We start from the raw sequence: 14,290 nt of genomic DNA, 5'->3' as shown, positions 1-14,290 counted from the left end.
ATATGCTTGTCTGAGTTCATTTTAATGTTTCTACAGTTTGGAAATAATAAAATACTACTTACAGGGTTGTTGGGTAGTCTGTTTCATCCACGCAGTAAATGTTAGTTGAATTTGAGTCTGTTGGAATGTATCACATACTGTGTTGAGATTATGAAAGACAAATGCTAAGCTTTTGTTTCTAGGGTATATTGGACTTTGCCAGGAAGTTCTGCCATATTGTTCAGAATTGGCTCATCCAAAAAACAAGAATAAGATCTCATAGGAACCCATCCAAGACCAGAACCAACATCTTTTGTTGACTCAGTTTGGTTATAGTTGGTAAAGACCACATTACCAGCCAAAGTCTGCAGAAGGAAAAAATTAATGACAGCATTTATAAATAAGGGTTTCTTTTATCCTGCTCTTAGGATAATTGTTGGCTAATTTAAAGAAAGACAGTGTTATTTGCTTTGGAGAATGGTAGCAGCGCTAGACAGTAGAATCACCCTGATTCCCAACCCTGGCAGCAGGGCTGGGAATTAAAAATTCCTTGTGGAGCTTTAAAAAATATCCAGGCCAACCCTTAGGTACTGCTGCTTCTTTGGATCAAGAGCAAAGGTTTTCCAGCGTATTCTAATGTACAGGCACGGTTAAAGACCCCTGCAGTATCACAGGTACCTCTGAAACGTGAAATGTTCACGTGTGTCATATTGTTAATGTTTGTGTGGTGGTAGATTTTGGGCTGTTAGTTCTTAGCTTGGCAACTTTATCTGTAAGATACACAGTCGATTTTCTATTCTGCCTTCCTCCTCTCTCACTCTTACACTTAGGTTGTGAAGTCACTATACTGTCGCTGTGACGGCCGGGTCTTAGTTCCGGCACTCAGGATCTTTGGTCTTTGTTGTGGCTTGCAACTTTTAGTTGCAGCACATGGGATCAGTCCTCTGGCCAGGGAGCAAACCCAGGCCCCTTGCACTGGGAGCACAGAGTCTTAGCCACTGGACCACCAGGCAAGTCCCACTAAAATTTAATACTGAAGTTATAGAGTTTTTCATATTTTAATACTTTTGAAATATGGATGGGTCTTAAAGTTGATGCCAGTTAACCAAGGCAGCCTCCAGGTTACGCAGTAAATTGTGACATATAGGAAAAAATCCCTTTGTAGAAAACATCTACTTGCATTGCCAAAAGTGTGAATTTTTGAATTTGAGCTTTAATTGCTGCTTAAAATGTCTTCAAATAAAACTAATGCATCATTGAAATAGTTAATGTTTTCACAGGCAGTTTATTGTGGCATTCATTCATTTATCCATAAGTGCCAGGCAGCATGTTATGTGGTTGTAGCACTTTGAAAGTTAGGAAAGGTCACAGAACAGGTCATAGAATTTCCTAAGTTGAGAGAAATTAGTGTAATAAACTCATTATGTCATGAAGGACTCTCATTCGAGGGCCAACATAGAAACTTCCAAATGACTTTCAGAAGAACTTATTAACGTCTAACTATTCATAGCTCAAAACAAAACTATGAGTAGAATCAAATGGAATACAGGCAAAATCCTGGTGTTATCTTGTATGTCTTAAAATTCTTGAAAATTGGAAAGAGATTAGGAAGATGAATGTGATGCTGCCTGTAACTGTCATTGTGTCAGAGTGACTCAGAATTCTTTAGACTCTAAATGAAAAGAGGGCTTAGGGAATTTAGAGGTTTTCATTTTATGTCAAGGCAGATAAAGTAATTTTCCTCCATTGTTAGCTAGCAAAATCAAGTCAGCAATTACAGAGTTTGTGCTAGAAAAGATGTTCTAATGGTGATATTGAGAAACTTTTAGTAGGCTTAACTTTTGTGGATTGTGTAAATCTATAAATTAGGTAATTTTTTTGTATGTTGTAAGGGTAGAATTCACCTTTATAATCTATTTTATATGTGTGTGTTAGTCACTTAGTCGTGTCCAACTCTTTGTGATCCCATAGACTGTAGCCCGCCAGACCCCTCTGTCCATGGGATTCTCCAGGCAAGAACACTGGAGTGGATTGCTATTTCCTTCTCCAGGGGATCTTCCTGAACCAGGGATCGAACCCAGATCTCCTGCATTGCAGGCAGATTCTTTACCATCTGAGCCATAGGGAAGTCCACACACAGACCTCGCCCCACTGCCTTTTGCAATCACAGTGAGCCACACTGAAGTCCCTGAAATCTGTTAAAAGGTTACCTTAGATTCCTTACCTGGTTGGATTAAAGGTTACATTTGTGAGTCTAATCTCACTACTTAAAAATGCCTTTACAAGGATGAGAGGACTTAGACAGTTGAGACAAGAAAGATGAAACCCCTTTCTTAACATGACACTGAAAGTTTAGAAATCACAGGACACTGAATGTGCTCGCAATGCTCTTGGCACTTTTTTTTTTTGGTAAATATTTAGGAAACCAGTTAGAGGAGCTTACTACTTTATCTATCACTAGATTGTTTGAAATCTTAAAGTATTTTCTCTGCATTTGAAATCTTAAAGTATCTTCTCTGCATTATCATGTATGTTGGGGATCTGATGTTTTCTTTAAATGACTGTTTCCAATGCTTTGGAAAACTTATCATTCTTAAATCCAGTGGATGTTGAGAAGATGAATGCAAAGGGTTGGGGTTTTAAATGGAGCAGTACATAAACTGTACCTGCTAAAAAACAATAGTATAATTCCTCTTTTCTTTTGTAAGAGTCCATGTCTTTACATACTAGATAGAAGCAATTTAACAGTACACGTTAGTTGCCTGCAATATGTTAAAACTACTGAGAAATGCAGATTTAGAGATGCGACCATCAGTTTTGTTATAAATACTTATTAGTCCGGCTGTGGTATATACTAATTAACTAGATTTTATACTTCGGGGCTGAAACCCTGAGGAACCTGTGGGGTCACCGAGCAGAGTTCAGTATGCACCTATTCCCAGAGTTAAAAACTAAACCATACCCATCAAGAAATAAAAATCCCAATATATTTTAATGTTTGAATATTTATTTGTAATCACAGGCTTTCCTAAATTATTAGCTTGCCTTATACTTGGCTGTTTTACTAGAATAATGATTTAGGCTATTTAATGCAGAGTACAGTCATTTTGTTTAGAATGTGGTATAGACAGGTTTTTCTTGCTTTTCAGAAATTACTAAGCTCCGTCAGTGCCACAGCCGATCCTTCTTCAGTTCCAGAGGCCTCTTCTGGTGTCTGTCGCTCTTGGCAGTGGTACTTCACTTTCAGTGGTTTGCTGGGGTACCAGACCAAGTGAATACGGCAGGGGATAATTTCCTGGGGAACAAGAGTTCTAAAGATTATGATCTGCCAAAACTTCTGGTTTAAGCGATTCTATGTACCATTATGTTTTACCTGTGTTGAGAATTCATGGAGTAGAACAGTATAATCAAAATCAATTGCATCATCATTTGTTTTCTGGAAGAAGAAAAAAAGATTTAGTGCAACAGATAGGATAGGTTTATATTAGCTCAGAATTTGGAAGGCTCGTCTTACATAACTTCTTCAATGGGTGCCTTGAATCACCTGCCACCTCTTTGAGTCTAGCCTCATCTCCTTTGGTGCTATCCTACATCAAGATGTAGAAGTCATGGATTCTTACTGTTTTGCCACCAAGTCAGGAAAATCTAGTAAGATCTTTCTATCACTTTTTCTCTCTAATACTTACAGGTTTTCATGGAGACTAAGGTCTATGAGGATAGGGAGAATCTGTTGATACTCATATATGCACCTCAAGCTGATATGTAGACCTGCTATGCCAGGCAGTTAAGACAAGGGCAGGGCAACCAGGATTTCTCGAAGGCCACTGTGGCCAAGTACTGTGCTAGGCATTTATTTCATACATTTTCTCATGGAATTCTCCCATCCTGCAAGAATATGTATTATGGTAGTGGTAGTCACTCAGTAGTGTCCGACTCTTTGCAACCCCATGGACTGTAGCCCACCAGGCTCCTCTGTCCATGGGGTTTTCCAGGTAAGAGTCCTGGAGTGGGTTGCCGTTCCTTTCTCCAGAGGATCTTCCCAACCCAGGGATCAAACCTGGGTCTCCTGCTTTGCAAGCAGATTCTTTACCATCTGAGCAACCAGGTAAGCCCTAGTTTTATAGGGAAGGTAACGTGAGGTTACAGCTAGTAGGTGATAAATGGGGATTCAAACCCAGATAAATCTATGGACTCCATCACCCACATCCTTCATGTTTTACCACACTGCTTCTAAAATCAGCACATTTTCCAGGTAAGCAGGCAGTCTCCCACATCTCTTTTAGTCATTTGATTTTTATAAATGTTATGAGTGACTAAATCAATTTCCTGTATTTTGACAGTAACTGCTTGGGCTACAAAAGAGCTTATCCCTTTAGTTAAAAAAAAAAAAAAGGGAAGAAATATTTAAACTAATTTGGATTGTGATTTTAATCCACCAGGCTTTCGTTGAGACTATTTAAGAATATGAAAAAGCAAAAACAAAAAGGGCTTGATACTACATTCTGTCTTCCCTTTGCTTAAACTGTTGAAGATTTTTTACAAGCCATGAAATTTCCATCAGGTGGAGAAAGGGAGGGAGGGATAAGGTAAAAAAAGTGGGCCTGGATCAATCACAAATTGACTGCTTTTCTGTGATGCTTTTCATCATTGGGTAGGTTTGCCTTCTGCCTCGCAGCATACCCATGAATGGTAAAAGCACATATCCAAAAGACAGACTGCACAGTCAGAGAATTCCTAAGAGAACATGTAGAGTCTCTTTTCTACAAAGGAACAGCTTCTGGAGGCCCCAGTTGTCAGTTGGGCATTGCTGGCTTTGGGGTTGGAGTTAGCCTGTTTGACTCATTTGGTGGCGATCTTGACCTTGGGCTCTATTGACACAGCTGGCTGCTGTGCTGCGTAATTCTTGTCTCAGACTTCTGTGCTGCCTGCACGATTTCTCGAGATCTGTTTACCATATATTTCTACAGCTAAAAAAATTGGTCTGGGGGGTTCAGGATGAAGATTTTTTACAAGCCATGAAATTTCCATCAGGTCGAGAAAGGGAGGGAGGGATAAGGGAAAAAGAGTGGGCCTGGATCAATCACAGAACACATGTACACCCATGGCTGATTCATGTCAGTGTATGGCAAAAACCACTACAATACCGTAAAGTAATTAGCCTCCAATTTAAATAAATTAATTTAAAAAAAAAACTGGTCTTATATGTATGTTTTCAGGGCAGTGCCTCTTTGTTTTTGAAAATAGCATTTCTGAAGGAAAGTGGCAATCTCCAGATTTATGGCAAAACGGGAAAAGGCCTGAAATAAACAATGGCATTCCAATTAATCCAGTTAATAATCCAAACAAAAATTTGGGTTATTGTAATGCTTGGACACTCTCTACATTTAATTAAATAAAGTGATTGAAATTAGGCTTATTAAAGAACTGCAGCCCAGACAAGGCACATCCATGAACCTGGCAAAGTATCCAGGGTGCACTGCCCATACCTAGGGCTCTGTCTGCCAGGAAGCCATCATTTTTAATATTATTCAGAAATAATCCCTTAGTTTTGTTGAAATCACATATGTCAAAACCTTAGTCCAAACTGATGACCTACTGTCACATTTTCTGATAATTCAGCACCGTAATCTTCCTAGAGACAGACTGAAGTGTTTGGTTTCCTTACTCATGACCCACCCTACCCGCTACTGCCCTGCTCACCTCTAAAAAAGGAATGATCCCTGGCAGAACCAGGGTGGTTTTAGTAGAGAATAGGTAGGCTTAGGTTGAAGGCAATGGCACCCCACTCCAGCACTCTTGCCTGGAAAATCCCATGGACGGAGGAGCCTGGAAGGCTTCAGTCCATGGGGTCGCCAAGAGTTGGACACGACTGAGCGACTTCACTTTCACTTTTCACTTTCATGCATTGGAGAAGGAAATGGCAACCCACTCCAGTGTTCTTGCCTGGAGAATCCCAGGGACGGGGGAGCCTGGTGGGCTGCCGTCTATGGGGTTGCACAGAGTCGGACACGACTGAAGCGACTTAGCAGCAGGCTTAGGTTATTAGTATATGCTATGAAAACTTTTTTAATTGAGTGTAGTTCATTTACAGTGTTGCTAGTTTCTGTGTATAGCCAGGTGACTCAGTTATACATGGATATACATATTCTTCTTCCTATGTTGCAGTAGGTCCTTGTTGGTTATTTTATATATAGTTTGTATCTGCTAATTTACCCCTCTCCTACCCCTTTCCCCTTTGGTAACCATAAGTTTGTTTTCTATGTGAGTCTTTCTGTTTCATAAATAAGTTCATTTGTATCATATTTTAGATTCGTCATATAAGTGATATTGTATGGTATTTGACTGACTTCACTTAGTATGATAATCTCTGGGTCCATCCATGAAGCTGCCAATGGCACAATTTCATTTCTTTTTTATGACTAATACTGTGTATCTATACTACATCCTCTTTATCTATTCATCTGTTGATGGACATTTTAGGTTGCTTCCATGTCTTGGCTATATTGTAAATAATGCTGCTGTGAGCATGAGTATCTTTTTGGATGATGGTTTTCTCAGGATATATGTCCAGGGGTGGAACTGCTGGATCATATGGTAATTCTATTTTTAGTTTTCTATTCCTTAGTTTTCTAAGGAACCTCCATACTGTTTTCCATAGTGGCTGAATCAACTTACATTCCCACCAACAGTTTTAGGAGGTTTCCTTTTCTCTAAATCTCCAGAATTTCTATTTGTAGACATTTGAAATGTGATGGCCATTCTGAGAAGTGTGTGGTGGTTTCTCACTGTAGTTTTAATTTGCATTTCTGTAATAAACTAGCAAGATCAGTCCTGGGTGTTCATTGGAAGGACTGATGCTGAAGCTGAAACTCCAGTACTTTGGCCACCTCATGTGAAGAGTTGACTCATTGGAAAAGACCCTGATGCTGGGAGGGATTGGGGTCAGGAGGAAGAGGGGACAACAGAGGATGAGATGGCTGGATGGCATCACCAACTCGATGGACATGAATTTGAGTGAACTCTGGGAGTTGGTGATGGACAGGGAGGCCTGGCGTGCTGTGATTCATGGGGTCGCAAAGAGTGGGACACGACTGAGCGACTGAACTGATTGAGCGTCTCTTCATGTGCCTGTTGGCCATCTGCATGTCCTCCTTGGAGAAATGTCTATTTACCTCTTTTGCTTATATTTTGGGGGTCTGTTTTTTTTTTTTTTTTATATTGAGTTATATGAACTGTTTGTACATTTTAGAAATGAAGCCCTTGTCAGTTGCATTATTTGCAAATATTTTCTCCCATTCCATAGGTTGTCATTTTGTTTATGGTTTCCTTTGCTATGCAAAGCTTTTAAGTTTGATTAGGTCCCAATTGTTTATTTTTGCTTTTATTTCTGTTGCCTTGGGAGACTGACTGAAGAAATTTTTGCTACAACTTTTATCAGAGGATGTTTTGCCTGCATTCTTTTCAAGGAATTTTATGGTGTCATGTTTTACATTTAGGTCAATAGTGGTTTTCTTAGCGGAATAAAAAAGGTAAGTAAGATGGTTTCTGTAATATACTGTTGTTGGCCAATGGGGGCCTCTAGTTAGGGTGAAGACCTGTACTGACTGACTGACTGCTACTGGTTAGGTAGTTTGAGGTGCCGACAATAGCTAGTACTAATATCATTTGGAACAATGCTAGAAAAGTAACAGCCTTTAATGTGAATTGAGAAAAGTATAGCTAAGGATGTCAGTAGGTCTGTATCTTTTTTTTTCTCCCTGGTCAACAGATATTTCCACTGCCCTTGGTTTGGTCCTCATGGTCTGAGAATGACATCTGTTCTTCAGTTGTAAGGCAGTAACTGCCAGGAAGATGGGTCTTATATTTGTAGTTCGGCTTTCTTAGCCCACTTTCTCTCAGGCTGTGTTTGCTTGAGGCTGTGAGTTTCTAAAGCTGCACTTCCTTACACAATTGGATTAAAAGGTGAGTTCATCCCTGAGTGTACAGATAGTAATTCCCACCCAGAAAGCTTTCAGTAAAACTATAACCCTTGTAGTTTCCTGAGCTACCTTGGGCCACGGGGCCCCTCCAGTCACTCCTTGCTTCTCTGTCTTGGCTTTGTCAGCCCTGCCTTCCTGGCTATAGTCTCCTAGGGACAGTCCCGAGACTTTCTGATCTTGGTGACTTTTAAAAAAAAAAATGTTGCTTGTTTTGCTTCTTGCTGGTTTTGTTTTGTTTTTTTTTCTGAAAGATCACAAAAATCTTTAGTGGCTACCGAATAGAATTTGAAAATCTATGAGGGTTAGTGCATACTTTTCTTTAAGAGAACTCTAATCTTGGAAGCTAAGCTAACAAGTGTCTTGCCCAGTTAGTACTTGGATGGGAGACTGCCTGTAAAAATAAGATAGCTCTGATCTGAAATGTGGACTTCCCAGGTGACTCAGTGGTAAAGAATCCACCTGCCAATGCAAGAGACATGAGTTCAATCCCTGGGTTAGGAAGATTCCCCTAGAGAAATTAATGGCAACTCACTCCAGTATTCTTCCCTGGAGAATTCCATGGACAGAGGCACCTGGCAGGGTACAGTCCATGGAGTCACAAAAGAGTCAGACATAACTCAATAAAGCAACAACAATCTGAAACGCTATCAACCTTAAACCAAATTTCCAAGTTGCTTCAGTATTGAAGCTAACATAAATCTAAATAAGTTTGTTAATCTTCATTTCATAGTCCTAAGAGAAGTGATTTGCCTCAGGTGACCCAGCGAGCAGTTGCACATTCAATTATTATTTATCTAAAATACCACAGAGTAAAAATCTAAAACTACTCAGTGACCATTCTCCCCCTGTGTTTGATCTCCCTAACCCTACAGTTATATTTGTCCCCACTTTCCCACTTTGTAGGCTGGTTAAAGGATATTGAGGGACAGATGATAGACATCAAGACTGGCTAGAATGAGCCAGAAATGGAGCTGCTGTTTTTGAACCACAGCAAAAACTGGTGGTGACTTTGGTGATGTGAGATACACAAATGCAAAAAATGGAAAACACTGCCATTAAAAGACACTAATTTTTCTGTTTTGTCTCTGTTACTCTCTTCCTATTGAGTTTTCCTCTGACACTCATTAAAATTATTTATATTACTTTGACACCATTTTCTACACTAAACAAAAAATTTCCCCTAACTTCTCAGTTAAAGTCTTGTGTTGAGGATATGACTGTCTTGATAAATGAGAGAAAGTGACCTAACGAAAGATTTAGTGCTGTATCCAGACCCCTAATGTAACAACTCTCAGTTAAATGGTCATCTCTATTAAAAAGTGCTCTATAGGGGAAAGAAATGTGTTCATTTCAATAAGTAAAGAAAATACATTTCAAACAGTTGTCCACTTTACAAGTGACCTTTGAAAGGCACACCAAGCTCTTACTGGCATTAATAATGCTGACTGGATGCTGGGCAAATCCTTGTCCTCAGAAGATACTCACTGAGCAATCCACAGCGAATCCACTGCTTCACCCACCCGAGAAGAAAATGATTTTTAGAAATCTGTACTTAAAGTTGGCTCAGTTGCCTCTTGCAGAATAGTTGATATTGTTTACTCTGGAAATGCCCCTCTGCTTCCTGCACATCATAATTGGCTGAGAAAACCTCACCTCAGCCTTCTCCATGTCCACACCCAGTAATCGTTCAGTTGTATCCAACTCTGCGAACCCAAGGACTGTAGCCCACCACGCTCCTCTGTCCATGGGATTCTCCAGGCAAGAATACTGGAGTGGTTGCCATTTCTTCCTCAGGGATCAAACCCGGATCTCTTGCATCACAGGCAGATTCTTTACCATCTGAGCCACCAGAGAACACCCAACCAGCTGAGGAAGACTGGCCCTACTTTCAGTTCATGACCACAGACCTAGGGCCTGCAGAGCTGTGTGATGCTCAAATCCACAACTCCCCCTCAACCCCCACAAACACACACACACACCCCATCACCTCCTGTCTCATCCTTGCTCTCAGCTGGTGACTTTCCCTCATTTTTCACTGAGAAGAGACAGAATAGAACTTCCACAAGCTGCCACATGACATCAGCCCTCCCAGCAGCATCTGTGCCACACCTGTCTGCATTTCTCCAGGTGAACCCTGTGCCCTTGACCAAGGTCTTCTCCTGGATTGACCTTATCCTCTCTATATCTCTCCAAAGATACTAACTCCATCAAGTCTTCCTTCTCTTCCCTACAGTTCTCCTTCACCCCTCTCTACTGGATTTTTCTCATCAACATACAAATATGTTGCTAAACCTCCCCACCTGAAAATACAACAGAAAACCCATGTGACCCACCCTCCAGTACCAGTCTCTTTTTTAAAAAATTCCCCTTTATAGCTAAATTCCTTGAGACAAGGAGTGTCCATTTCCATTCCCATTCTTTCCTTACCCTGCTCCAGTCAAGATTTCACCCACACTGTGCCAGTGAGACAACTCTTGATAAGCTTGCCAACTGCCTATATCAAATGGCCAATTCTTGGTCCTCATCTTCCTTGACTTCCCAGGAAAATTTGAAACAATCAGCCCTCATCCTTGAAAGACTTTATTTCCTATTGTCTCCAACTTCTAAAGTTAGAAGTGTTCCAGGACTCAGTCCTTACATGACCTTTGTCTACATCCATTTTCTGATCTCATCCACTCTTGTGGCTTTAAAAGCCTTCTGTGTTGTGTTTGGCCTTGAAGTATAAAATGAAGCAGGGCAAAGGCTAACAGTGTTGCCAAGAGAACGCACTGGTCATAGGAAACACCCTCTTCCAACAACACAAGAAGACTCTACACATGGACATCACCAGATGGTCAATACCGAAATCAGACTGATTATATTCTTTGCAGCCAAAGATGAAGAAGCTCTATACAGTCAGCAAAAACAAAACCGGGAGCTGACTGTGGCTCAGATCATAAACTTCTTATTGTAAAATTCAGACTTCAATTGAAGAAAGTAGGGAAAACTACTAGGCCATTCAGATATGACCTACATCAAATCCTTATGATTATACAGTACAAGTGGCAAATAGATTCAAGGGATTAGACCTGCTAGACAGAGTGCATGAAGAACTATGGATGGAGGTTCATAACACTGTACAGGAGGCAGTGATCAAAACCATCCCCAAGAAAAAGAAATGCAAAAAGGCAAAAGAGTTGCCTGAGGAGGCCTTACAAATAGCTGAGAAAAGAAGAGAAGCAAAAGACAAATGAGAAAAGGAAAGATACATCCATCTGAATGCAGAGTTCCAAAGAATAGCAAGGAGAGATAAGAAAGGCATCCTAAGTGAACAATGCAAAGAAATAGAGGAAAACAATAGGAGACTAGAGATCTCTTCAAGAAAATTCGAGATACCAAGGGAATAGTTCATGCAAAGATGGGCACAATAAAGGAATGAAATGGTATGGACCTAACAGAAGCAGATATTAAGAAGAGGTGGCAAGAATACACAGAACTATACAAAAAAAAAGATCTTCACGACCCAGATAATCACGATGGTGTGATCGCTCACCTAGAGCCTGACATCCTGGAATGTGAAGTCAAGTGGGCCTTAGGAAGCATCACTACAAACAAAGCTAGTGGAGGTGATGGAATTCCAGTTGAGCTATTTCAGATCCTAAAAGATGATGGTGTTAAAATGCTGCCCTCAGTATGCCAGCAAATTTGGAAAACTCAGCAGTGGCCACAGGACTGGAAAAGGTCAGTTTTCATTCCAATATCAAAGAAGGACAATGCCAAAGAATGTTCAAACTACCTCACAATTGCCCTCACTTCACAGGCTAGCAAAGTAATGCTCAAAATTCTCCAAGCCAGGCTTCAACAGTACATGAACCGAGAACTTCCAGATGTTCAAGCTGGATTTAGAAAAGGCAGAGGACCAAGAAATCAAATCGCCAACATTCACTGCATCATAGAAAAAGCAAGAGGATTTCAGAAAAACATCTACTACTGCTTCACTGACTACGCTGAAGTTTTTATGTGGATCACAACAACAAACTGGAAAATTCTTAACAAGATGGAAATACCAGACCACCTTACCTGCCTCCTGAGAAATCTGTATGCAGGCCAAGAAGCAACAGTTAGAACCAGACATGGAACAATGGACTGGTTCCAAATTGGGAAAGGAGTACGTCAAGGCTGTATCTTGTCACCCTGCTTATGTAACTTATATGCAGAGTACATCGAAATGTTGGGATGAATGAAGCACAAGCTGGAATCAAGATTGCTGAGAGAAATATCAACAACCTCAGATACACAGATGATACCAGTCTTATGGAGGAAAGTGAAGAGGAACTAAAGAGCCTCTTGATGAAGGTGAAAAAGGAAAGTGGAAAAATTAACTTAAAACTTAACATTCAAAAAATGAAAATCATGGCATTTGGTCCCATCACTTCATGGCAAATAGAGAAACAATGGAAACAGTGACAGACTTTATTTTCTAAGGCTCCAAAATCACTGCAGATGGTGACTGTAGCCATGAAATTAAAAGACACTGGCTCCTGGGAAGAAAAGCTATGACAAACCTAGACAGCATATTAAAAAGCAGAGACATTACTTTGCCAACAAAGTTCCATCTAGTCAAAGTCTAGGCAAAGTCTGCTGGTAACTTGCACCAGGGTTATAAATTTGGGTACAAGTTTGGGTAGAAATTAGCTTGATTTGGGGCATTCCAAATTCCAAATAGAGAATTTGGACAGTCCTCTGAACGTAAGAGTCTGAAGTTCAGGGGAGAGGTCTGGGTTGGTGTCAACAGCAACGTTGCTGTTTCGTCGCTCAGTTGTGTCTGATTCTGCGACCCCATGGACTGCAGCACGCCAGGCTTCCCTGTCCTTCACCATCTGAAGATGAGAACATGAGTTTGAGCAAGCTCAAACAAGACTCATGCTTGAGCAAGACTCAGGCTGAGTCTTTTCTTTCGGTGTGCTCCAGTCCATGGGGTCGCAGAATCAGACACAACTGAGCGACTAAACAGCCACGTTGCTGTTGACACCAACCCAGACCTCTCCCCTGAACTTCAGACTCTTACGTTCAGAGGACTATCCAAATTCTCTGTTTGGAATTTAGAATGCCCCAAATCAAGCTAATTTCTACCCAAGTCTGTTCCTCTGTAAATGAAAAGTAGCCTTCCCGTTATTCACGCCAAATCTAAGAATCATCCTCAACTTTTCTCACTGTCGTACATTCCACATTCAGCCCATAAGCAAATACTGTTAGTCCGTCTTCAAAATCCAAACGCTTCTCACCACCTCCACAGCTGCCGCCCTGGTGCAAGTTACCAGCAGACTTTGCCTAGGTCACTGCAATACTCTCTTGTTCTGCCGGCTTCCACCCTTGTCTGTCTAGTCTGTTCTCAACACAGCAGCCAAAATGATCCAATCTGAAAGTCAGATTGTCACTCTTCTGCTAAAAAGTCCTATAGTAAGTAAATGACAAGGTCCTTCTGATGGCCTCCCAGGCCTTGTGTGGACTCATCCAGCCCATCAGCCACACTGCTGCCTCGGGTCCCTCTGCCTGAAACCCCGTCTCATCTGGAGGCATGGCTCGCTCTCACTTCTCTTGGACCTCTGCTCAAATTAGAGGGGCCTTACTTTAGACCAAAGTATAATTCTCTCAATGCCCCACATTCCCTTCTCCCTACTTTATTTTTCTCCATAGCCCTTATCACCATTTGATACACATTTTCTTATTTATCAGTTCACTATCTTCTCTCACTAGAATTAGTCCCAATACAGATAGCTACATTTGAGTCTTTTGTTCATTGCTATATCCTCAGTTCCCCAAACAGTACCTGACATTCACAGATTTATTGAGTGAATGAAATGCAGTTAAAACTCTTGCCACAAATCTAGAAATTCATATTAATTTTTTCTAAGAACATTGCACTGGTTGTACCCCTTGGGTTACAAGTTAATTTTTTGTTTTTCTTACCCACTGCTTGACACTGCTAATCTGTGACATGTAGTAGTGTAGAAACGGTGTTGACTTCTGCCACATCACATAAGAGCTGCCCAGAAAAGCTAGGTCCCAGATGGGTCTCAGAGATGGAGCAATATATCCATGACTGTCTGAAGGAACAAAAAAAGTGCATTCATGTTAAGACATTTATAGGACAAAAGTTTAGAAGTTTCAGTAGTCAAACAGGACTCGTATCTGTGTCTACAGTGTATAGAGGTTTACAAGCTTCAGCTTGCCTGGTAAGTAAAGCTACTATAAAACAGTTTAAGGGCTACTTGCTGTATTACATAAATGCACACTAAGAGCTGTAATGATTAATCTAAAAATCCTCAATCTCTTAATTAGATGGGAATATC

The 14,290-nt window shown here is 40.7% G+C and overlaps 1 protein-coding gene across 1 annotated transcript in view; it reads right to left on the bottom strand.

Annotated features, from left to right (window-relative positions):
• Positions 1-2,964: 2,964 nt before the first annotated feature.
• RARRES1 (retinoic acid receptor responder 1) overlaps positions 2,965-14,290 on the bottom strand; it is a 41,926-nt gene continuing 30,600 nt past the window's right edge. The window contains exons 4-6 of the mRNA XM_027542614.1: positions 13,908-14,044; positions 3,353-3,415; positions 2,965-3,274 (exon numbers count right to left, since the gene is read on the bottom strand). Of these exons, the coding sequence (XP_027398415.1) occupies positions 3,125-3,274; positions 3,353-3,415; positions 13,908-14,044 (350 nt within the window). The 3' untranslated portion in view covers positions 2,965-3,124. The remainder of the gene's footprint in view (positions 3,275-3,352; positions 3,416-13,907; positions 14,045-14,290) is intronic.

Source organism: Bos indicus x Bos taurus, chromosome 1 (genome assembly GCF_003369695.1).
Source record: "Bos indicus x Bos taurus breed Angus x Brahman F1 hybrid chromosome 1, Bos_hybrid_MaternalHap_v2.0, whole genome shotgun sequence".
NCBI lineage: Eukaryota > Metazoa > Chordata > Mammalia > Artiodactyla > Bovidae > Bos > Bos indicus x Bos taurus.
Note: the sequence above shows the minus strand (reverse complement) of the source record. Positions and strands in the feature narration are given on the sequence as shown.